This window comes from Nilaparvata lugens, chromosome X, assembly GCF_014356525.2.
Source record: "Nilaparvata lugens isolate BPH chromosome X, ASM1435652v1, whole genome shotgun sequence".
NCBI classification, from domain to species: Eukaryota; Metazoa; Arthropoda; class Insecta; order Hemiptera; family Delphacidae; genus Nilaparvata; species Nilaparvata lugens.
Window position 1 is genome coordinate 66730796 of NC_052518.1, and position 24149 is coordinate 66754944.

The window sequence follows — 24149 nt, forward strand, 5'->3', positions numbered from 1 at the left end:
ACAATTGAGCTGATAAATTTCGATTGGATCCTCTGGCGAAAATCTCCACAATACACACTGATAACGACGGCACGAATCCTCCACTAATATCTGTCGATACATTTGTTTAATGTCGGCAGTTGGTGTGATTGGGAACAAACGAAAATTAACTAACAAAACAAAAATGTCAGTCTGCAATTTGGGACCAGCATGAAGAACCTGGTTCAATGACAAACCAGATGATGTTCTGGAACCAGCATCAAATACAATTCGGATGGGCGTGGTAGTGCTGCTTACTTTCACGATGGCGTGATACGGTATGTAGTAACCACCTCAGTCTGTCTGATCTGCTACAAACAACATGTGACCTTGACGTAGGTAATTGATCAATATTTCATGATATGAAATACGAATATTGCTGTCAAGCTCTAGTTGTCTCTCCAAAGTCAGCAGTCTGCGTTCGGTGACAGCATACAAATCTCCCAAGCTGCTGGGCGGCTCTGCAAATGACAAGGCAACAACAAAACGACCAGAATTCACACGATGTACAGCCTTTGCAAAATTTACTTCACACTCCAACTCTTCCGGTTTCAGTTGACAGCTTGGTGCAGGGCACGATTCCAACTCCCAAAAACGTTCCACAAAACTATCCAACGATGGACTAGTAACAAATGGACTACAGATGGCTGTAAAACAATTCGACACATTTGTTGTTGAAGTGAGAATCGGCGCTCTCCCCATCAGAATGTGACCAAAGACACTATGAACAGTCATCAATTCGTGCGATTCACCTGTACTAGGACTCCCATGTAGCAAGTGAGGAACTAACTCCACACAAATGATGCCATCTATTCTACTAGGAAGGTAGAATTTGTCGTCAGCCAGTGTGAGATTTTCAAGATGATGAAGTTTGGATCTGTCGAGATCAAGAAGGCAACTTGTCGATGATTTTATCTACCACTGTGGCATCCATCAAAAACTTGATGGTAGGATCCAACTTTGACTGAATCGACACACAAGTACGACCTCGAAATTCACTAGTACCACCACCGAATCCACGAACAACGGTTTTCATGGGCTGGAATGGTAGTCTCAAACGCCGACACAATTTGGCTGTAACAAAATGACACTGACTCCCGGTGTCAACCAAGAAACGAACATCACAAAGCTGATCATTACAATCTCGAACATGTGCAGTGATGGTCGACAACACAACGGTCGAATTTTCTACATTGTTGGATGTAGAACAACAACTAATAGGTGATGTGCCACCTGCCTTGGAGTTCGACGAGGACACAACACCTTCATTGGAACTTGATCTGGAAAAGTGCAATAAAGAATGATGAGATTCTCGACATTGAGCACACTGAGTTTTACTATGACAATTTTTACTCAAATGATCCGCATCAAGACAACGAAAACAACAAAACTTTCCTTTAATCAAACAATAACGATCCCAAGGAGTCATTTTCAAGAAACTTGCACAATCTACTAAATGATGACCCGGTTTTGAGCACTTCAGACAATTGGGATTTTTACTAGATGCATCGTTAGATGAATCATTAGATTGAACCTCAAACACCTTTGATTTATTATCCTTTTTGTGCTTCATATTAAACGATTCAGTCTGTTTCTCATCAGAAGGAAGAGTCTTAATTTGCTTTTCAATGAATTTGACATAATCGGTATAAGTTGGCATAGCCTTGTCACAGACGGCCGATTCAAAATTTCTATGAGAACTTGGATCCAGCAATCTCAAGCCATGATAGAGGAATATCGAGTCTGACAAATCAGTGAGTCGCAATCTCTTCAATGCATTGATTGAACTGCAAAACCCATCCAAAATCGCAATACAACCTGCCTTTGATTCTGATTTTATTGGACGAAATTCAAAAATTTGTTTGAAATAGGCATCGACTTGCGCCAGTGGATTGTTATAGCGGGTCAATAATGCCTGCAAAATTATTTGATAATTGTTAGCCAATGGTGGCAAATGACGGAAAATATTTGCTGCTTGTCCAGTAAGTCTACTTACAAGATATTGGACCTTCTGCTGATCGTTCAAATTCTTGTTGTCATGTACCAATGCCTTAAATAGTTCATAAAACACCGACCATTGAGTCTGGTTCCCATCAAATTTCGTAGGTCGATTTTAGGCAGTACCGACTCGGACACGACCGGCTGTGAACTAGCTGCTGTAGCTGCTGAAGATTGAGCAATAGCAACAGTCGCCTCTTTCTGTTTGAGAGTGTTAGCTGCTACTTCAATATACTGAAACAGATCTAGGTGTGAGTCGTTGAATGCTACAACATGATCTTTATTCAACTCAAGTTCCAACTCATTAACCACTAATTCTGTCTTTTCATAATCCGAAATGGTCTGAGACACCCAAGTATACAAGATTGAAAATTGCTCAGCAACTTTTGGATCAGAGACATTTTTAGACAGGTCATAAATTCTTTGCAATCTGGCATACAATTGTTCCAGTTTAACGCAATGCACCCTGATTTGTTTCTGTAATTTTTCCTCCATCTGGAACTCATACACAAAACAATTCAGTCCCAACAATACAAACAACAGACAATAAAACAAGAATGAGTTCATAACTAGATGAAAGGAAGAATCACGAGTTAGTAAGTTATCAAAGTTAAACTTTGATTATCAATTCACAAGATAAGTTATTGCTGAAAACAAAACTATATGATTAGATAATGTTCTTCCAACAACTCACAGCAAACGATAACTTGTTGAATTGAACAAACAAAATCATGCTGGTGATTAACCTTCACTAACATGTATAAAAAATGGACAATACAAATTCCAACAGACTAACAAATTCCTGAAAAAAAGCACAATGAACCTAGTTTTAGGAAATTATAATTTTAACTTAAATAAATTTGATTTCAGACAAATACAAAATTGACAAGAAACCTTGCTCTTAGAACAAGGCTACAACAAACTTAAGTTGAGCATGGATCAGACCATTCTCAACATGCCAACATTGGACAAATATGAAACTGCTTAAATTCGATGTGTGTGAATTAATCAACAATTTACGAATTTAAATTTATCCCGGCTCGGCAGGATCATAAAATGTTCTGAGCAAAGCTCAGGCTAGAGCTACCAGAGGAATGTAATTTGCTATTTAAATAATCAAATACAAACAAGGGGCAAAATTTAATCTTCAATTTGAGCCAGGTTATTTGTACAGTTAAACTCTGCATTAATGAACAATAAAGAAGGGCAAAAACTCACCAAATTTATTCCAATCTTGACTACTTGCCCTTCGAAGCCTCTATTGAGTGTTCTGGTCAGGTTCAGGGTGGGACGAAATCTGGGAATAGACAGGTTCTTGCCTTTTCGTTGATTCTGTGTTCAACTTGCAGGTTATGCACTGTGTTTCGAACAAAGCTCAAACTGGATTCTTTATAAATTCAAATCCAATTCGAATTAATTCAATTCAATACTATTTATGCTGTTATACTCATAATTCACACACACAACACTCAAACAATTTACAAGAAATTTCCGATCGAAAATTACATGACAGACAAACATCCACAATGCCAAGCAGCAGGATGGTCTGCGCCGGCACAAACACAAGCCTGCTATTGGCAGAACTACAGTCTGGCATTCTGGCACTACAATTTGAGTTCTCTGGCCAGACCAATCTGGAATGACTTCAATTTTCCCATCGAAGACATCACTGTATTTGTTCAACACGTTTTCTATAGTTGAAGCATGATTTATTTGGAGAGTTTTAATTTCAGCCCAATGTAATTTGACTTCTCTCAGCCACTCTCTTCCAAATATGGTATCAACATCCTGGTCAATTAAATAAAATTTTCCTACAAATTCTTGAGTCTTATACTTGCAATTAACAATAATGTTACACCTCTCGTTCTGATAGGCAATTTATACAATTTTTCAAACTCTCTATAACTCATTGTTCTGAGGGCTGCCCCCGTATCGAATTCCATTGATACTGTGTTCCCTTCAATATAAATGTTAATCACTATTTTGTTGTTGTTTTTGTTGTAATAGGTACTAATCATACCGCAATATGCGTAGGTGATTTCAATATTGATTTGAACTTGGATAATGAGATGGTTGATAGGTATAAGAGTATTTTTAGTGGCAACGGTTTTGGGAATATGATTAACTTGAATACGAGAGTGACAGACACCACTTCCAGTTGTATTGATCACTTATTATTCAGAAGTAATAAGCCACTTATGAATGAGGCCTTTGTGATTGATTCTCAAATAACTGACCATTGAAGCTTTGGTTGTTTATTGGCATGCACTTATGAGCATTCTACCCACAATGTCAGTGATGAGAGAGTAATAGTTGATTACAATATATTGTTAAATATCCTTACTATGGAGTCATGGTCGTCGGTATACTTGGCTGATTCTTGTAATAAATCGTTTCACTCGTATATTAAAATATTGAATGAGTCGATTGCTGTGAGTAAAGTAACTCTTGCTCGTCCTAGTAATCGTCGCTTAAGGAAACTAAAACCTTGGATGACATATGGGCTCTGTCTGGCAATATTGAATAGGGATAAGCTTAGGAAAAAGTATCAAGGTCGCCCAATGATGCTCGATTTCGGCTTCAATACAATAATTTGAAGCGAAAATTTGATGTTTGGATTAAGGAATCAAAGGAAAGATACTACATTAGACTGTTTGAGAAGGTCAAGGGTAATTCTAGAGCTCAGTGGAGGGTCATTAACTCTTTATCTGGCGGTAATAAGGCGAGAAATGGTGTGAAGAGTCTCCAGATTGATGATATTACTGTTGATGACCCAAAAGTTATAGCTGAACGATTTAATGAGTATTTTGTTGATGTACCTAATTCATTGTCTACTTCCCTTATTGTCCCAAGTACAGATCAAAAGGAAACATATAATAGAGTTTTTAAGGCAAGTAACATCTTAAATTCTTTCTTTTGGTCTCCAGTATCTTGTGATGAAGTAGAATTATTCATCTCAAGACTGAAAGGGGGTACAGCGGCAGGTGATGGTGGTATTTCTGTAGCTATAGTCAAGGCAATTTCACATGTTGTTTCTCCTGTGCTGGCTTACATTTTCAACAGATCTTTCTCAGAGGGTATTTTTCCTCAAAATATGAAAATCGCTAGAGTTATCCCTATCTTCAAAAAGGGACAAGCTAATTCGATTGGCAATTACCGACCAATATCTTTGTTACCAGTATCAGATTTTTCGAAGGTATTTGAAAAGATTGTTAAATTTAGATTGATTAATTTAATGGATAAGCTGAATGTAATTTCTGATGCCCAGTTTGGTTTCAGGGAGGGTCTGAGCACTGAAATGGCACTTCGGAGGTTCATGATGCTGGTACATAGTAGTTTAAATTCTAATGATAAAAACCGAGTCACAGGCGTCTTCCTTGATATAAGAAAGGCATTTGACACTGTTAATCATGATATTCTCCTAAGGAAGATGGAGAGGGCTGGAATAAGAGGACTGGCACATAAGTGGTTTGCATCGTATCTGGAGGAAAGGCATCAATATGTTTTCCTCAATGGTCAAAACAGTTCAATGAGGAAAATTAATAGTGGAGTATCACAAGGTTCGGTCCTTGGGCCAATATTATTTCTCATCTTCATCAATGATCTGTACTGTTCATCATTCAAAGGAGAGTTTACAGCATTTGCGGATGATATGGCCCTAACCTATGGTGGAAAAACAACCCAATTGCTGATGGAGAGTGTTACTCATGATGTTGAAATGCTGTCATTGTGGTTCACATGTAATAGGCTGAATCTGAATATTGAAAAGTCTGTAATTGTCAATTTTTCACTGTCTCAAGGTTTTCGAATGCACACTCCCATTAAATATCATTCCATTGATTGTCAGGATCAGCTAAATGATTGTCCCTGTGGCAGTTCCCCACAAACGGATGTTGTTAGGTATTTGGGTTTAATGGTTGATGAAAAGCTCAGTTTTAAGCACCACATCCTATCTCTTAAAAATTATTCGTACATGTTCATGCGCAAATTCTATTTTTTGTGGTCTCTGTGTCCATTGAGAGTCATGAGGCAGATATATTTTGCATTTGTGTACTCCAGACTAAACTATGGTATTACTTGCTGAGGTAGTACTTATCATACTCATGTAAAGCCGCTGTCTGGGTTATAGAAGTCTTTTGTAAGAATAATGATGAGGAAATCAAGATTGCATGAATCCTTTCCTCTCTTTTCACATTTGAATATTCTGCCACTTAGATATATGTACGCTTTTAGAGTGTTGCAGATGTTCTTTGATAGCAATGCTGGCGCAGTGTTGGATACTATTCGGTCATCATCTCAACATAGTAATAGAACGCAATTACCAATACCAAGATACACCATGTTTCAAAAATCCTTTTTGTTCTTGGGACCCAAGTTCTTCAATAATTTGCCTGACAATATTAGAGTTTGCCAATCATATTTTTTGTACAGTAGATTGATCAAGGAGTGGCTTTTCGGTCTCCTTCCAGAGGCGGTTGAAGCAATGTTTTTGGTTGTTCAATGATTGCCTAAATTCTGAATTGCCTAACTTCAGTTCACATTTCTAAATTCTAAAAGTTATTTTATTTTAATACTTCTCTCGTTGAGAGCTTTCAACTTATTCATTATCTATTGTATTTGTTTTTTTATATTTCAAACCCTTATAATTTCTTTCTCAGTTGTAATTACTTGACAAATCATTAGTAGGCTATGTTAGGTATACGATGATTGATTTTTCCACTATAACAGAGTTTCTCGATCTGCAGCAACTCCTCCATGCATACAGGGAAGCTTCCCTTGCATGCGAGTATTTGTTGTCAAGGGGATGTATATTACCATAAAATGTATATAATAATCATAAGATTCATCAATTATTATATTGGTTTAGTCTCTAGATTATTGATTATTAATTATAATTTCATTTCTTACATTGTTTTTGACGATAAAAAGTTTTTATTATTATTTATTTTATTTATTCATAGCATTAATTACATAGTCGTTTTCGCACTCTTCATTCGCCTCATTTTCGTTTTGATGTTGCTTGTAGTTCATTTTTAATTGAGACTTCTTCTGTAAACATACACTTGCTATGTGACCAACTTTTTCACATCTCCTACAGATTGTTTCTTTGTGACGGCAACCAAATGCCTGATGATGTGGTGAGCCACAGCGATAGCATTTCCCTTTTAGTTTTTCAAATGTTAATGTTTGTGATTTAGATCTATGAGTTTCATTTTGCATTGTAAACTCCTTTTTAGTATTATTCTTATAACGATTATTTCCATTGCTAATCTGATTCACTCCATTTTCATGTATGTATTTTTGAATGAATCTGCATGTGCTTTAGTGATTTCAAAAATACGTGCTTGAGCTACAGTTTCTTTCAGGCTCATATTCCCTAATTGAAAAAGTTTTTTTTTATTTCTGTCGAATCTAACCCCGAAACAAAAGCATCTCTTATGTGTTCGTTTCTATTCTCTTCGGTAGTTACACCAGTGAAATTACATGCTAAGCTGAGCCTTTTTAACTCAGTGTAAAAATGATCGATTGACTCACAATTTTGTTGTTTCGCTGTAGCAAGACAGTATCAAGAATAAATTTCGTTTTTGGGTTTAACAAACATTTCTTCCAACATGGACATTATCTCCTTATACGTTGAATAGTTTTCCACTATTCCTTATAGTGCAGGTGATAGAAAATTTGTCAGCATCATCATTTGGTATTCAGGATTCGTTCCAGTAACCTGCAAAAATTTTCAAAAGTCTTTCTCCAGTGATGCCAATCCCTTTCAGCAGTAGGCTGTGGGTCTATCGCCAATTCTCTTGGTTTGAGAAGGTTGTTTGTTTGTACATTTAGTTGCTGTTCCGAATCGTTTCCTTCCTTGTGCCTCGTCGGCACCGTAGTATTTCTCTTCGGCATTATCAATTTATCCAATTTTCACCCTCGTCGCCAATGTTATGTTCTAAAGTAATGAATATTATATGTTCAATTAACATCCATTTTATTATGTAGTTGGAAACAAACTGAATAACTTATAAACAATGTAATCATTAAGTTGGTTGCCCATAGCAACCATAAAGTGTAACCATGTGACAGTACTACTCTATTAAATCATTGGAATATGAAGAATGATAAAATACAAATAACTTGATAAAAAAGAGAGAGAAAAGTGTAAGATATAAAGAGGAGGAAGCAAGAGAAAGTTTATAAATCAATACCGTAATTTGAGTACAATCAAGCATCAAATTATCAAATTAACATAGCAGATTATTCCTATCTAGGTGGGGTTCACTTTACTTTTCTATTTTACTTATTTATTACTCCACACTAATCAAAGAAATGAACTATCACGTAACGATTATTATTGATTTCTGGTTTGATAATGCTCATGATTGAAAATCCTGAATTCAACAATATTATTTAAGCATTTATATAAAATTTTATCATGTGAATTACAGTTTCTCAATGTTATGTATGGTGTTTTCGATAGGAGGCTCCCACATAGAAGAGTCAAATGGAAGCTTGACAGCTGAACGACTAAGTCATTCCCTTCCTGGCAGTCCTGCTGACAGGAGACCTAATTTCCCTGAAGTCATAGGATCAGCGGAGAGTCTAGTAGGACGAGTAAGTAATTTTATTTTTTAACACAGAATTTGTAAAACACAGATTTTTAAACAGCTGATTTTTAAGTAGGTAGCTTAGAAAGTCATCAAATAGTAGAAACAGGATCTTTTAAAACTGAGATGAAGATATCACGAAAACATCCAAACCTCAAAGCCAGCTATTAAAAATTCGAGAGGTGCCTAAGTCATTCTTTGCTAAATTAGGATAAGACTTGCTAAAATAATTTAATTTATTCAATTTTATATTTGAAAATATTTGATCGAAGGATTTCAAATTAATGTATCACAAAATATAAAGTAGACTTTTTAAGATAGGTCATTGGAAGATTATAGGTTTGATTTTAGGTTAAGGTTATAGGTTACGGTATTTTAGTATTATTTGTGGTCAGTCTCTGATTCTATCCCAGTGAAGTTTTCTTATTGTTTATATATAATTTATTATGTATTTTTTTCGAACCAAACAACAAACAAAAAGACCGATTCATCAACAATTGATCAACAAAATGGGAAAAATTAATGCCTCTCAGATAGTAAAAAATCTCATGTCATTCGCAAACACTGGGACAATCCTTATTAGTCACGAATGGGAACTATATTGTGAACACTCGGACAGCATGTGTTCCACAGACTCTGGAAAATGTGGGTAAGAGATTGCACACAACTCATCAACTTTGTGAATATTTCTCTTCATTATGATGTTGTCTTACCAGATGCAAGCTTTGCTTTACGCACAGACCTTCCGACTGACAGTTCCACAACTGAAGAGCAAGAGATAATGGAACCAAGGTATTCACAGGACCTGACAATCTCCAATCTTTTATGACAAATAATCCATTCAGAACACAAGGTATACGCCCTCCTCTACTAAATGTCTCTACCATTGTCTCATTTGCATTGATTCTGAGCTCATTCATCTCACAGTAGAAAAAGGGAATGCCACCGCCTCCTATCATAGTGGATGGTATAAAGAGTTTGGATACTCTCCTAGAGAGCTTGAAAAAATTTAGGATCAAGCTCTTGAGTAGTGAGACTTTTAAAGTGAATGCAGTTCACTCAGAAACATACCGCAATATCACGAAAGAACTTATCAATGCAAGCTATAACTGGCATTTATATGAAAACAAGCAATTAAGACCAATAAGAGTGATGATAAAAAATCTTTATCACTCTTGTAGCACGGACTTAATAATGGATGATTTGAAGACAAGAGGATTCCAATTAGTAGAGGTGAATAAGCTGAAGTGGAAAACCAAAGAACCATTGGACATGTTTATTGTTTCATTTAGTTCAGAGGAGAATATCAAGAAAGTATTTGAACTTGATACTATCCTGGGTTGCAAAGTACAAGTCCAAGCATTGAAAAAAAAAAATTATACCACAATGCAAGCGTTGCCAGTCCTACAATCACATGCAATCCTACTGCAATAAGGAAGCCAGATGTGTGAAGTGTGCGTGAAAACATGAAACGGAAGATAAACCAAAGCCCAGGGAAGCTCTGCCAAAGTGCATTCATTGTGGAGAAGGACACCCGGCGAGCTACCGTGGATGTACTGTGGCAATTGAGTTACAGAAGATCAGAAACTCGAGTAGGATAACCAATAAGAATTTACCGAGAAATAATGTAACAAATTCCCAAGCTCAAAATTTGTTTAACTCCCAAGCACAAAAACCAAGTAAGAAGAGAGCGACCTTCGCCGAGATCGTCTCCAAAGAAACTAGACAACAGATAAAGAAAGATGAAGTAGTGGAAGGCACCCAACAAATCCTACAGCTCATCTTAAGTAAACTTGATAACCAACAGGAATTAATTTCATCCTTTCAATCTCGCTTCGAGAAATTAGAGAATACTAGACAACAGAAATCAAGATGATTCATTCGCTGAAAATAATGGAGTGGAATGCAAACGGACTCTTACAACGACAACAGGAGTTGGAAGCAGTTCTAAACATAGGTAACGTAGATATATGTCTTATCTCAGAGACACATTTTACTAAGCAGTGTTACATAAAATTCAAAGGTTATAGGACCTACCACGCCCTACACCCTAACAATGTTGCAAGAGGGGGAAGTGCAATCATAATTAGAGACAACTTACAACATAATGAAGAAGTTAAAGTAGAAACTGAGAGAATACAATTAACAGGCGTATCTGTACAAGCAGTAAATTATAGATTTGTAGCTGCAGCTGTCTACTGTCCACCTAGATATTCCAATAGAAAAGAAGAATATTTATCAATGCTCAATATGTTGGGAACGAAATTCATCCTTGGTGGTGATTTCAATTCAAAGCATATACATTGGGGATCACGATTAACAACCGCTAAAGGAAAAGCTCTCTATGATGCAATAAGAGAGTCAGAATGTGTAGCTCTTTCAACCGGAAAACCAACCTACTGGCGAACGGACACAAGAAAGATTCCTGATCTTATAGATTTTTTTCTTATAAAGAATATTTCATTGAATAATTTACAAATTGAGGAAATCTTTGATATTAATTCAGACCACTCCCCTATCATCCTGAAGTTGAGTGACACTATTTTTCAGAAACAAAGCCCTTGCACCACATTAGTTAATGAGCATACAGATTGGAATGGCTTTCAACAAAATTAATGCTGGAGGGAAGAATTCATCTTAATTCACCACTAATAAATGCAGATCAGTTCGATGACGAGTTGGAAAAATTTGTAACCGATATACAACAGGCAGCATGGTGTAATACTTCACAAGCAAGTAGAAGAAGAACAACTGGAAATAACTACCCAAATGAAATAAGAGAAATGATTGCGGAGAAAAGAAGAGGTAGAAGAAAATGGCAGCAATCACGTTCTCCCCAAGATAAGAGATTGCTGAATAATCTAACTCAAGAGCTGAAAATAGAGATACAATCTATTAAAAATGAATCGATCAATGGTTACTTGCGCAACTTAACAGGAGGAAAAAACACTGATTACTTGCTCTGGAAGGCATCTAGGAGAATGAAAACACCTATTCAACAAGCTCCTCCTATCAGAAAGCAAAACAGAGAATGGGCCAGAAACAATGAAGAAAAAGCACAGACATTCGCAGATCATCTTGTTAAAGTTTTCCAGCCAAATAATGGACCACAGAAACAAGATTTAGAAACTGATGAAAATTTTATGCAAGAGAATCAAGAAATTCTACGTGTCTCGGTGGAAGAAGTTAAAAAGGAAATTAAGCTTCTCAATACAAAGAAAACTCCATGATTTGACTTGATAACTGGCTTAGTCCTGAAGCATCTGCCAAGGAAAGCACTCACCAAGTTAACAAACATTCTAAATGCTTCATTTAGACTTAGATTTGTACCAGGAATCTGGAAAGTAGCTGAAGTTATAATGCTGCTCAAGCCAGGAAAAGAACCATATGAAGTAACTTCATATAGGCCGATTTCATTGTTACCTGTGTTATTAAAGTTGTTTGAAAGGTTATTATTGAGTAGGCTCAAGCCAATAATAGAGAGTAAACAATTGATTCCTAATCATCAGTTTGGTTTCAGAGAAAAGCACTCCACAATTGACCAGGTACATAGGATAGTTAATGTAATAGAGAAGAGTTTGGAAGAAAAAAAGATTTGTTCAGCAGCTTTTCTTGACATAGGGCAAGCCTTCGACAAAGTATGGCATGATGGACTTCTCTACAAGTTGAAGAAAATGCTTCCCAAGCAATTCACAGAAATATTGCAATCATATCTGGGTGGCAGGTACTTCAGAGTCGAGTATGTAGATTCATATTCTGATCTGAGAGAGATAAAAGCAGGAGTTCCACAGGGAAGTGTCTTGGGGCCAGTGCTTTATTTTCTCTTTACCAGTGATATTCCTAATCTGGAGGAGAATACCACAGCCACGTTTGCAGACGACACCGCCCTACTAGCAGTCAACAGCGATGTTCATACTGCAACAGAAAAGCTCCAGAGATCTGTCAACAGAATACAGGACTGGGCCAGAAAGTGGAGGATGAAACTCAATGAGGGCAAGTCAATTCACGTCAACTTCATCAACAGGAGAGCTGATGAGTACCATCCAATCAGCTTAAATAATATCAACTTACCACATGCAAATTCTGCTAAATATCTCGGCATGACTCTTGATGCCAAGCTTCGCTGGGAAGAGCATGTCAAAAGAAAAAAGAAGAGCTCACCATAAAATACAAGAAATCCTACTGGCTTATTGGGAGAAACACATCACTTTCAATACCAAACAAAGTTCTCCTGTACAAACAGATTTTCAAACCTGTCTAGACCTATGGTATCCAATTGTGGCGCTGCACCAAACCGACTAACATCGCCATCATTCAACGATTCCAAAACAAGGTGCTCAGAAACATCGTTGATGCTCCTTGGTATGTGCGGAACAGCGACATCCATAGAGATCTGGGAGTCAACCTGGTATCCTGTGAGATTCAGCAGTATGCAGAGAGTCATGAAGCACGGCTCCACCAACACATCAACGTCGAAGCAATCCAGCTGCTAGACAACGGAGGATTGGTGTGGAGGCTCAAAAGGAGAAAGCCATTTGAATTAGTGTAGTGCAAGTGGTTTCAAGTGAAAAAGCAGAGCAGTGATTGAGTGAAACAATAAAATCATGCCTTATAGTACTATTATTTAATTTAAGTACATAATATTATCATTAGCAGTAAGAGATTCCAGTGAGAGTTCCACTGTATTTAATTATTATTTAGTAGATTAGGTTCGATAAAATTTGCTCATTAATCTCATGACTAGATAGCAATAGTAAATAAAAAAAATCTAACAGTAGGCAATCATTCAGTGCATCCAGTGTCCTTCTCAAGTCAACAGGAGTATGAGCAAAAAGTATGAGATCATCCGCATACAACAGAAGCAGTAAAAAAATAAAATTATTTTCTTATCCTCAGAAAAGATATTAACTTTGAATGGTGAAACCTATCTCAATGGAGGCATGGAATGTTCAAGGAAGAATTTAGAACAATACCCCTCCTTTAACGCCGGTGGAATCGTAAACAATAAATTTCAACCCATGTCAATAGTCCCAATAGGTCAGCTTCTGTCCCCATTAAAATAGTTTTAGTGACATAAGAAATATTCTCAGTACCTACCTACTACAAATTCCAACGCTCTGGTCCGCAAAATAAAGCTGATCTCACATTGATCATTACAACTCTGTTAACGTTGATATTGATCAATCAATATTGTTGATATTGATAAAGTTGATATTGATACTATCAATAGACAACTCACCATTTGATTGCAGGGTTTGGTTTTTACCACATGACAGGCGTATCCTTTGCTTCCCAATTAGAATGTACATCAATTAAAAACTTATACAGAGTGGGTGAAAAGTATGAGAACGGTTTAGTATCTCATAAAAAATGTGATTTCACGGTGGGTGTGATTGAGGATCCTATTTAAATCAAGAATACTACTTCACTGTGACTTTAAAATTCTGGTCCGCCATTTTGAATGTAACTTTTTTTTAAATAGGAAGGTTGCGATACATAACTTCAAGACAAAATGAATGGCGGAAACTGCAAATCGATATCTCAAACCGTTTGGAAGATATTCAAATTATTAGTCAATACCATGCAAATAGTATTTTGTATCAGCTCGGAGCTCGTTGAGAACAGTTGATTCCTCGGAGCTCTCGTCTTATCTGTTTGTCGATTCGGTTTTGACTTGAAAGTGAACTGTGATGAATTGTTAAAAACATTTTGTACAGCCGTGCAATAATTCGAATTTCTGTGAGACTCGTTTGTTTAAATATCGGGTGACCCGTACGAATAGAAAAGTTCTTTTTGTTTATCTGAATCAAAATGAGTTCATGTGGTATTTGTAATAACCCGGTGAACCGTACCGCCAAATCAAAAATTAACTGCGTGAACTGTAATAATATGTATCATGCTAAGTGTGTCGACCTCAAAGACCCCGATTTAGACGTTTTGCAAGGCAAGGACTGGAATTGCGCGAAGTGTGTTGGTGTGTTGCGTCGGCAGAGATCTGAATCAGACTCGACCCCCGTTAAGCACGCTAAATCTTCAATTTCATCTTCGCGAAGTGGTGAGCCAGTAACGCTGGGGGAAATGACTGAACTACTATCTGTTCTGAAAGATGAACTGCTGGGAAAACTTAGTTCAGAGATAGCAGCCGTTCTGGAAAAACTGGAGGCCAATTCTGCTAAAATCGCCAAGCAGCAACGACAGATCGACGCTCTGGTCAGTGAGAATATTAAATTGAATAGCAGACTTCTCGAGTGGGAGTTCAAACAGGACGACCAAGAACAGTATGGCCGACGAAATACGATAGAAGTGTTTGGGGTACCAGAAACCGAGGGAGAGAACTGTTATGATAGGGTGGTGGAGATTGGTAAAGCTCTGGACGTGGCGTTGGATCATACATCGATCGACGCGTGCCATTGGCTGCCGAAAAATAAAAATATAAATATGCCTGCGGGAATAATTGTTAAATTTGTCCAGCAAGGTGTTAAGGACGCTCTACTGTCGAAGAGAAAGTTGTGTAAGAGCTTCACTACTAACAACATAAACATGAGTGGAAATCACAACATCTACTTGAACCAGTCGCTAACACCGAGACGAAGGAAGCTATTCGCGATGGCTAAGAGGGCGCAGAGCGAGAAGGTGGTGCGTCACGTGTGGGCCGATCGGGTCGGCCGGGTCAAAGTAAGGAAGGAGGATGCAGGCAGAGTCTACGTAATAGGGAGTGAGGACGACTTGAAAAAATTGAGCACAGAAAAAAATTGAACTGAAATAAATGTGCTATGAGCTTGGACTAACTTAATGATGAACACTATAGCATTAAGTTACTTTTTATTGTTGTTATTTTTTTTCGTGTGTGTGTAATATGAGTATGAGTATGAGTATGTGCGTATGAGTGTATGAGTGAATGAATGATTATTCAATATATTTGATAAAATTCAGTATACTGTATTTAGGAAAAATGCATCGTTAGTAGCAACTTTCTAGCTGATTAAATAGTGATATCTGTGCCATGCCGAAGATTGGCATTGTTATTAGACTTGAATGAATCTGTGGAAGGATGGAGGAAGAGTGAATGAGAGGGGGAGGGGGGGTGAGTGAGAATTGTCTGGTGGAGCGAGAGAGTGATAATGAATGAGATAGGTATTGTTTATTCAATCAGAGTTACAAAATATAACTGACTTAGGCAGGGGTGTAGGATTCGAACGGTATAAAAGAAATAAGCTAAGAATCGGAGGATAATGATTATCATTATGATAACAAGATATTGTGTCAATTTACGTAACCCGTACACAGTATGAAGTTTAAAAATCAGTTTTCGATACACAATATTCAGTCTTCCTCACAGCTGGATTATCTTATCATTCTCGGATAAAGATTTTAATTCCTAATTCAAGTAGACTTCTACAGCACTTCTTTCTCCTCTATTGCCTGTCTCTTTCATTTATGAGTATGAATGGGTGTGAATGTCTTTGTATGCCTGTGGATTATTATGCGATGGATTTTTATTATTTAGTTGTAGCACACACAAGAATGAGTTGAAATTTGAGTTTTGAACATTTTATTATATCATGTTCTATCGTACATTGAAATGAATAATTAATGATAACTGCACTTCATTTTAAATGGGAAGCTATAAAGATTTATCACTTCCTCATCGAAAAGAGTCATTAAACATTGTTTATTATATTCTTTGTGCACGGTTGAGCAGTCAGCTATTTTTTTTCTCTCTTTTTTTATGATATGATATAATTTTTTTTTCTCTTTATTTTTTCTTATCTACAATCTATCCGTTCCATATCCAGGCTTTACCTAAGCCTTATATAAACACATTATTTCTATTTCATATAGCCTAACATTATATGGGAGAGAGCAGAGGCAATGTAGGTTTAGATGAGTTTGGCCATGTAAAGTGCGAATACTTTAATGAGCACGATGATGTGAGACAGTTTTATGAGGGAGAAGGGGCGAATAGTCTAAAAATAATTCACTTTAATATACGAAGCTATCATAAGAACATAGACGAGGCTTTGACTGTTCTGGAGAGTTTGAAGGTAAGGTTTGATCTCATTGCATTGAGTGAGGCGTGGATTGATAATGACAAAATCTTAACACAATTAGAGGGATACGAAGTATTCAGTACGGTTGCGGGATGGAATAGGAGTGACGGTACGGTGGTTTATATTGATTCCAAATTAAACAGTAAAACAGATCAAATAAAATTAGGCGAGGCATCTGGCTTGAAAACAGATTTTAAGTTGAATGATAGAAATTATTCCATCATTTTGATTTATCGTAGTCCAGCTATGAACTCTGATTTGTTCCTTAATGATTTAGAGACATTTTACTGTAATTTTGAAAAAAGAGACACATCTTATTTATTTTTAGGTGACATTAATATAGACACTTTACCCGTTAACAGAGGGCATAATGATAAAGACAGATACTTGGACATTATGTACTCGAACGGATTCACTGAAGGCATTTATTTACCTACCCGAGTTACCGACTATCCTCAGACATGTATCGACCACATTTTTGTCAAGCATCCAGACTGCAACGCAGTCAACGCGGGAATCTTGAAATCTGATGTAACTGACCACTGGGCTGTCTTATGCAAAATAGTCCAACCACAAGTCGAACCTAGACCTATGCACACACACCAAACTTATTTCAATAAGGTAAAATTTCGATCCTTGCTTGAGGCACAATCGTGGGATCAGGTAACAATGCAACAGGAGGCTAACACCTGCTGTGCTCACTTTCTGAGAATAATCTGTCAGTTAAAGGAGAAAGCTGAAAAGCCTTTTAAAGCACGCACATGCCCCAAAAAACTCAAGCCATGGATTACTACCGAGCTGATAAGGGAAATTAGAAAACGGGATAGGATGAGTAAACTAGTTAGAAATAACCCTGGCGACCAGCAATTACTTCATAATTTTCGTTCATTCAGGAATAGACTCAGTCAAAGTTTGAAATATGTTAAAATTAATTATTACAAGAAAGAATTAACTGATAATGCAAATAATCCGAAAAAGTTTTGGAAAATAATAAATGAGTACAATGGAACTAAAGTAAAAAAACAGCAACTCCCCATACAACTTTTTCTTGAAAATATTGAGGATGACAGAGAAGAGAGCATAGTGGAGGTGGCAGATGCTTTTAATGAATATTTTTCAAAAGTAGGAAGTAAGTTAGCTGCAGAGTTGCCTCCCCCCTCACAGGAACAACTTCATGAAGGCACTTTGTGTAACAATCCCAATTTACAGTTTCAAATACAGCCAGTCACGGAAGGTCAGCTCTTAAAGATTGTAGGAGATATGCGAGGTGGCTCGGCCCCAGGTTTTGATGGGATTAGTACAGTTTAATTAAAGACAATATTGATATTCTATTGGTCCCATTAAATCACCTTATAAATCTGAGCCTGAAAACTGGTGTATTTCCTGATGATCTGAAAGTCGCCAAGGTTATACCGAATCACAAGACCAGTAGTAAAGATAATATGAACAACTATAGGCCCATATCCCTGCTAAGTGTAGTGTCAAAGCTATTGGAAAAATGTGTCAAGGTGCAACTGCAGAGCTATTTGGAGGAGAACAACTTGCTCTCTAATGTTCAGTTTGGCTTTAGAAGGAGTAAGAATACCTCAGATGCACTTTTTTCCATAAATAACACTTTTATGGAGGCAATCAATCGAGATGAGAAAGCTCTAACAGTATTTATTGACCTGGCCAAAGCGTTCGATTCGATTGACAGGAGTATACTCTTCTCAAAACTGGAGATTATGGGGGTGAGGGACTTGGCTTTGGCCTGGTTCAAGAGTTACCTTGGTGACAGAAAACAAGTTGTCTCCATTGGGTCGAAACTAAGTGGAGTTAGTGATGTGGAATACGGTGTGGTGCAGGGCAGTACCCTGGGGCCGGTTTTGTTCCTTATCTATATAAATAATATTGATAAGCTTAATATTGAAGGAGAGCTGTTTCTATTCGCAGATGATACTGCAGTTATATTCAGGGGTGCAAGCTGGAATGAAACTTACCTAAAAGCCGAAATAGGAATGAAGAAGCTGAAGGCATGGTGTGATCAAAACATTCTTACCATGAATGTGGGAAAGACAAAATGTCTGCCTATCGCACTTAGAACATCAAGTGAGCCCCCTAATGACTTGATGCTGAAACTCCATTCTTGCGACGATAACTATAGCATTGACTGCAATTGCCAGACAATTGAGAGAGTAAAAAGCTACAACTATCTAGGTGTTATGATAGACAGTAATCTTAGATATGAAAATCATATAATCAATTTGCAACGTGAGCTCCGAAAAATGATCTATATATTTTACCAGCTTAGCTTCATACTAAATGAAAAAGAAATTAAGTCAGTCTATTTTGCCTATGTCCAATCGATTCTTAGTTATGGTATAATTGCATGGGGTGGAGCGGCTAAAACTACGTTAGAGCCTCTGTATATTATACAGAAGCTGATAATTAAAGCAGGCTTGAAATTAGAGAAGCAGTACCCCACAGAAGCACTTTTCAATTACTCCAGAATACTGACTCTCAGACAAATATATATAAAAAATGTACTTGTTTTTACATTCAGAAATAGGGATTGTATTGTCACAGAAGTAACGCATAATTACAATACTAGAAGCTCTGCAAATGTGGGCCTACAGGTCCCTAGAATTATTAAATCAATAAACCGCACAAACCCGTTTTATGTTTCCAACATCCTATTAAGAAAAGCCCCAAACAGAGAAATAGTTGATCCCACTGTTGGTATTCTTGCTTACAAAAAAATTATTTGTAATTGGTTATACGAGACTGGTGCCTGTAACTCTGAACATCTGCTGGAGACTTTGTACTCTTAATTTATAAAAGAGTAACTCAGATCTACCGTTTAAGAAGTCCCCTAGCTTCGGAATCAGGAAACATTTTTGCCATCTGCAAAACTATAATATAAATGACTCGCCTTTTATGTACCTACCTTGATTCTTGTTTATCTCCTCTCATTGCTGCTGTTCTTTGCTCAAAACTTTTTATTTTTTCCTTTCATTTTTGAATTTTTCATTTGACACTTTCAATTTCAAATTACTTAGTATATGACGGTACTCGTCCCACACACAAGTCTATGACTCATGTGGGACTATACCTTTATTGCTGGGTCAGAGCACTTTGATTGGGTATTGTGTAGGCTATTCATTACATGTTTATTTTTTTTTCTAATGGAGGTTTGTATTTTTTTTTATCATGTAACTTATTTAATTTACGTTTTGCAAAATAAGACCTTCAAGACTTTGTTGATTATTGGATTCTTCTGTATGTCTATCGATTTAGTCATTCAACTATAGCTATTCATGTAGTTTAGTCTAGATCAAAAAAATTTGTTCTAATCATTAATCATTGTGTGCTGAATACCTCAATAAAGAATTATTGAATTGAATTGAAATCAGAAATTAAATAAATAAGGGGTATTGACTATTGACTAATAAAGTGAATATCTTCCAAACGGTTTGAGATATCGATGTGCGGTTTTCACCATTCATTTTGTCTTAAAATTCCGTATTCAAATAATGTATCGCATGACCATCTTCCTATGAAGTTGTGAAGTCTTGAATCCATTTTACCGGCCGAAAATGCCAGAGAAACATATATAATACGGAAATCTAAATTATATAGGAAGTGCACCTGGAAATACTATGTCCTTGAACTAGCCACGATCACTGTCAACATGGCAAGTGAACAAGCTGAAGAACTAAGAAAAGTTGTGACCAGCCTGAGCACTAAGAATGAAGGCTGACTTGTGGGTGGGGTGGTGGGTGAGTGACTTGTGTGTAGGGGTGGAAAGTGCCTGAGTGACGTGTGGATGGGGTGGTGGGTAGGAGCGCATAAAAAATCATAGAGATAAAACTTGTAAATATGATTCCGATGGAACCACTGGTTCGATCTTCAAGCTGAAAAATGATAAAAACATTTTATCATCAAATCTTCAAAATGACTACCTGTTATTCTTGAAAAAATTGTTCACTTTGAAATTAAGAAATTTATTTTTGTTTACATAAAAAATAAAAATAAATCGACATGGTAGCGGCATGGAGATAGATATTAGAAGAATAAATCAGTTTTCAAAACAAGTTTTACTCTAATAGTGAGCGAGTAATAGCATGAAATATTTTGCATGATTTTAAAGCGCTACGTGGTGGCAATTTTTGAACTAGGGCCTGCGGTGTTTCACCTAAAAAACATGAAGTTGTATTCAAAATGGCAGATCCAAGATGCTGGACCAGTTTTTAAAGTCTTACTGAAGTAGTATTTTCAATTTGAGTAGGATCCCGAATCCCCAATCACACCGATCGTCAAATTACCTTTGTTTATGAGATATTAAGCCGTTCTCGGAATTTTCACCCACCCTGTATATGCATTCACGGTTTAGATTTTTGTGGCATCTTGATAAACTTTGCTAGAACTCCATATTGCATCAGTGGCGGCTCCAGGCGGCCAGGTCAGCCCTCCATCCCAGAGAGCTCAGAAGACTTTCATATTTTATACTTAATTCATATAAAAACATATTTTGTTTATTATTTTTGATAGAATACCAGATATACAAATAGAATACAAATTGTTTTATGAAATATCTCTAGAACCAGGACTTTTTCTTAACAATTGGTCGTAGGCCTATTACATTAATTTGTATTTTACTAAGTTGATTGACTTTCAGGTGTTCTCAGGCAAAATATAATAATTAAACAATTTTTTTAGATCCTTCAGAGTACCCCACTAGTGTTTTTCATGTGTTTATAATTTTTATCCATGATGAAATAACAGAAAAGCCAAGGAGTATATGTAAAGCTACCATTTATTCAATGGTGAATGAGAAAAATTTGATACGTGCAAAGTATGTTTGCTGCACTTCAGAAACTATTCTGCACTACCTAACACATCACCACATTCTGAGCGTCCTTTGATATTTCAGTGCATCAAATTTTTACAGTATTTTTTGTATATTATTCAGTTCTAGTGACGTTTGTTATTATTTGTGCATTTGATAATGTCTTGTTTGACTGTACAGGTGTTAGTCGAACAAGGCCTGGGAAAGTTTTGTGATGCTGACTTTGTGCGAAACACATCACGGGAGATGCAGGAAGCCATGGACATGACCCAGGAAGAGATGGATAGAGCTGCCCACAGGCTGCTAGTTCAAGAACGTAAAGGTAGACCTCTCTCGTTCCAAGGTTCTCTGGAGAAAACTCACTTATAGCACAGCACACTGCCACTTGGTGAAATATTGCCTCTACATTCAAAGTGCCTCGATCAAATCTGGTCCAAATCCAAATCAGCAGCTCGAGTTTTTTACTGCTTCCCTTTCCATTTACCTCTCCAACTGCTGTCATAGGCTAGCGTATATGTTCGAAGGATTGTTATTGTTTGTGATTATAAGAACCAACTATTACTTCTTGTTTTAATCGGGTACTTCTTCAAGTATCAAAATGTGGGATCATTATAAATATTATATTGCTGTTGACTATATTATTGTTGTTCTTAATGTATTGTTGAAAATGAATAATAATATTATAATAATACTAATAAATATAGCCTTCATTTATAATTCGAATATCAAGGAATTAAGTATATATCTCAATGATCTTCTCAATGTGTCACATGTGATTAACAACTTTGACAACTATTTCATATTGTAGTTTTTGTCTTTCATAGATATATAAGAGTATTATAAAACTCTGTTCACGTTCACAGCCTAAAATATCTGAATTCCGATATTAAGTGAGATTTGAAAGAAATATTTGGCTGGAGCGTCAGGCTGAAATGAAACAATTAACATACTTGATTATTCTCCCATCATGTTTCATGAAGTAATATTTATTTCAGGCCTATTAAAATTTATAGTTCTGAGAGCGCAAAAAAATTATTCATCAAACTTCAGGCCTAATCAGTCAGACAAAAAACTGATGAAATCTATCTCGAACAAAATTAAAAATCACTAAAATACAAAATGAAATACATTTGAAAAAAATGATAATAAAACCTTCAACTTCTAACCAAATGATTAAATGATAATTAACAAATACAAAATACAATCAATTCTAAAAAAAAAAACTAATAAAATCAGTTTCCAACAAAAATAGAAATCACTAAAATACATAATAAAATCATTTCTCAGATCTTTTTAACCTGATGAAATCAACTTTCAACAATATTCAACAAAAATAAAAATTATTAAAATAAAATACAATCAATTCTCAAAAAGCTTATAACATCAATTTCGAACCAAAATCCAACGGAAATATTCCGTCAAACTTGAATACTTAATGAAATCATTTCTCATAGATAGACCTGGAAATATCAACTTCCTATAAAAATAAAATCGATTTTCAAAAACTAATAGAATAGATTTCCAACCATACTTCAACAAAAACAGAAATCACTATAATACAAAAAGTAATCAAATCCCAACAAAAATTAACACTAGTAGAAAGAAAAATCAAATCCAAAAAAATGCTGTTAAAAGGTAACAAATTCAAAATTCACTTCAACTACATTGAAGAGGGATAGCCAAAAGGCAACTTGTATAGAACATTGATAAATTTCGGTCTTCACGATAATAACATTAAACACATCCCACAGCAAATAATAACTTCACAAGTTTTTCGAATTGATATAATTGTATAAAGTAAGAAAAAATATTTCCAAAATAAATGACACCACAAAAAGTGAGTTTTAAAGTAAAAATCATAATAAAGAAGGTCATCTATTTCTATTTTGAAAGATATAAACTTGTATAACAAATTGAATAGAGATATAGGCTATTAACTTTAGTATAAGTTATTGAAAATACCTAGACCTGGAGAACTTATTCATTATTCTCTAATTTTTTTCGCTTTCCATCATATTGAACAAAATAAGGATGATCTTTGAATTGATTGAAAGAAAATTATGTTCTTATTCCTTTATCACAATCTAATAATATGAAAATGGAATAAGACATCTCTAACTTGTTTTGGGGTTTTACAGCTCTCATCTGGGAGCTCATGTTCACCCCTCTTCATAGTGATATAGGTGGTGATTTGATATGAAATTGAAAAAAAATAAACGAGATCGAACATTATATAAAACAACGTTTATTTCCAGGCTTACCGTAGTAAAAATGTATCAAAAGTTACAACATTTGAATTCATTCTCATTTTGAGTTAATAATCAACTTCATGTTATAGTTGACAATAGAATATTCAAAATCTGAATTCTCTGGGAAACACAGGATAATTTCAAGTTTGAGGAAATAACAAAAAAGCTCCAAGGAATTTTCAATCTTCATATTTATAGTTTGAATGGATATCACTATTGATAGTGAACCAATGAACAATGATTATTTAGGTATCTACTTCACAAACTTCCGGCTAAATGACAAAACAAGCAGGTACCTAAATCGATAGTAGCAAATTGTATTAGTGAGTAAAATCATTTCTCCAGTGGGAACACACATGTAGTTGAATAAATATCGACGATTAATTTTCAGATGTCTATGAAAGGTATT

General features: G+C 36.0%; 1 protein-coding gene across 14 annotated transcripts in view; it reads left to right on the forward strand.

Moving 5' to 3' along the window:
* Positions 1 to 23752, forward strand: part of LOC111044977 (voltage-dependent calcium channel type D subunit alpha-1) — a 210143-nt gene extending 186391 nt beyond the window's left edge. For 11 of the 14 annotated variants that reach the window (XR_005572980.1, XM_039441476.1, XM_039441467.1 and 8 more), the window contains 2 exons: positions 8486 to 8619; positions 21672 to 22653. Coding sequence is in view for 13 of the 14 variants with exons in the window: in XM_039441476.1 (XP_039297410.1) it covers positions 8486 to 8619; positions 21672 to 21860 (323 nt within the window). In the remaining variant the exon portion in view is untranslated. Of the gene's footprint in view, positions 1 to 8485; positions 8620 to 21671 lie in introns of all 14 variants that reach the window. The other 3 variants (XM_039441464.1, XM_039441465.1, XM_039441474.1) reach the window with 1 other exon arrangement.
* The last annotated feature ends 397 nt before the right edge of the window (positions 23753 to 24149 follow it).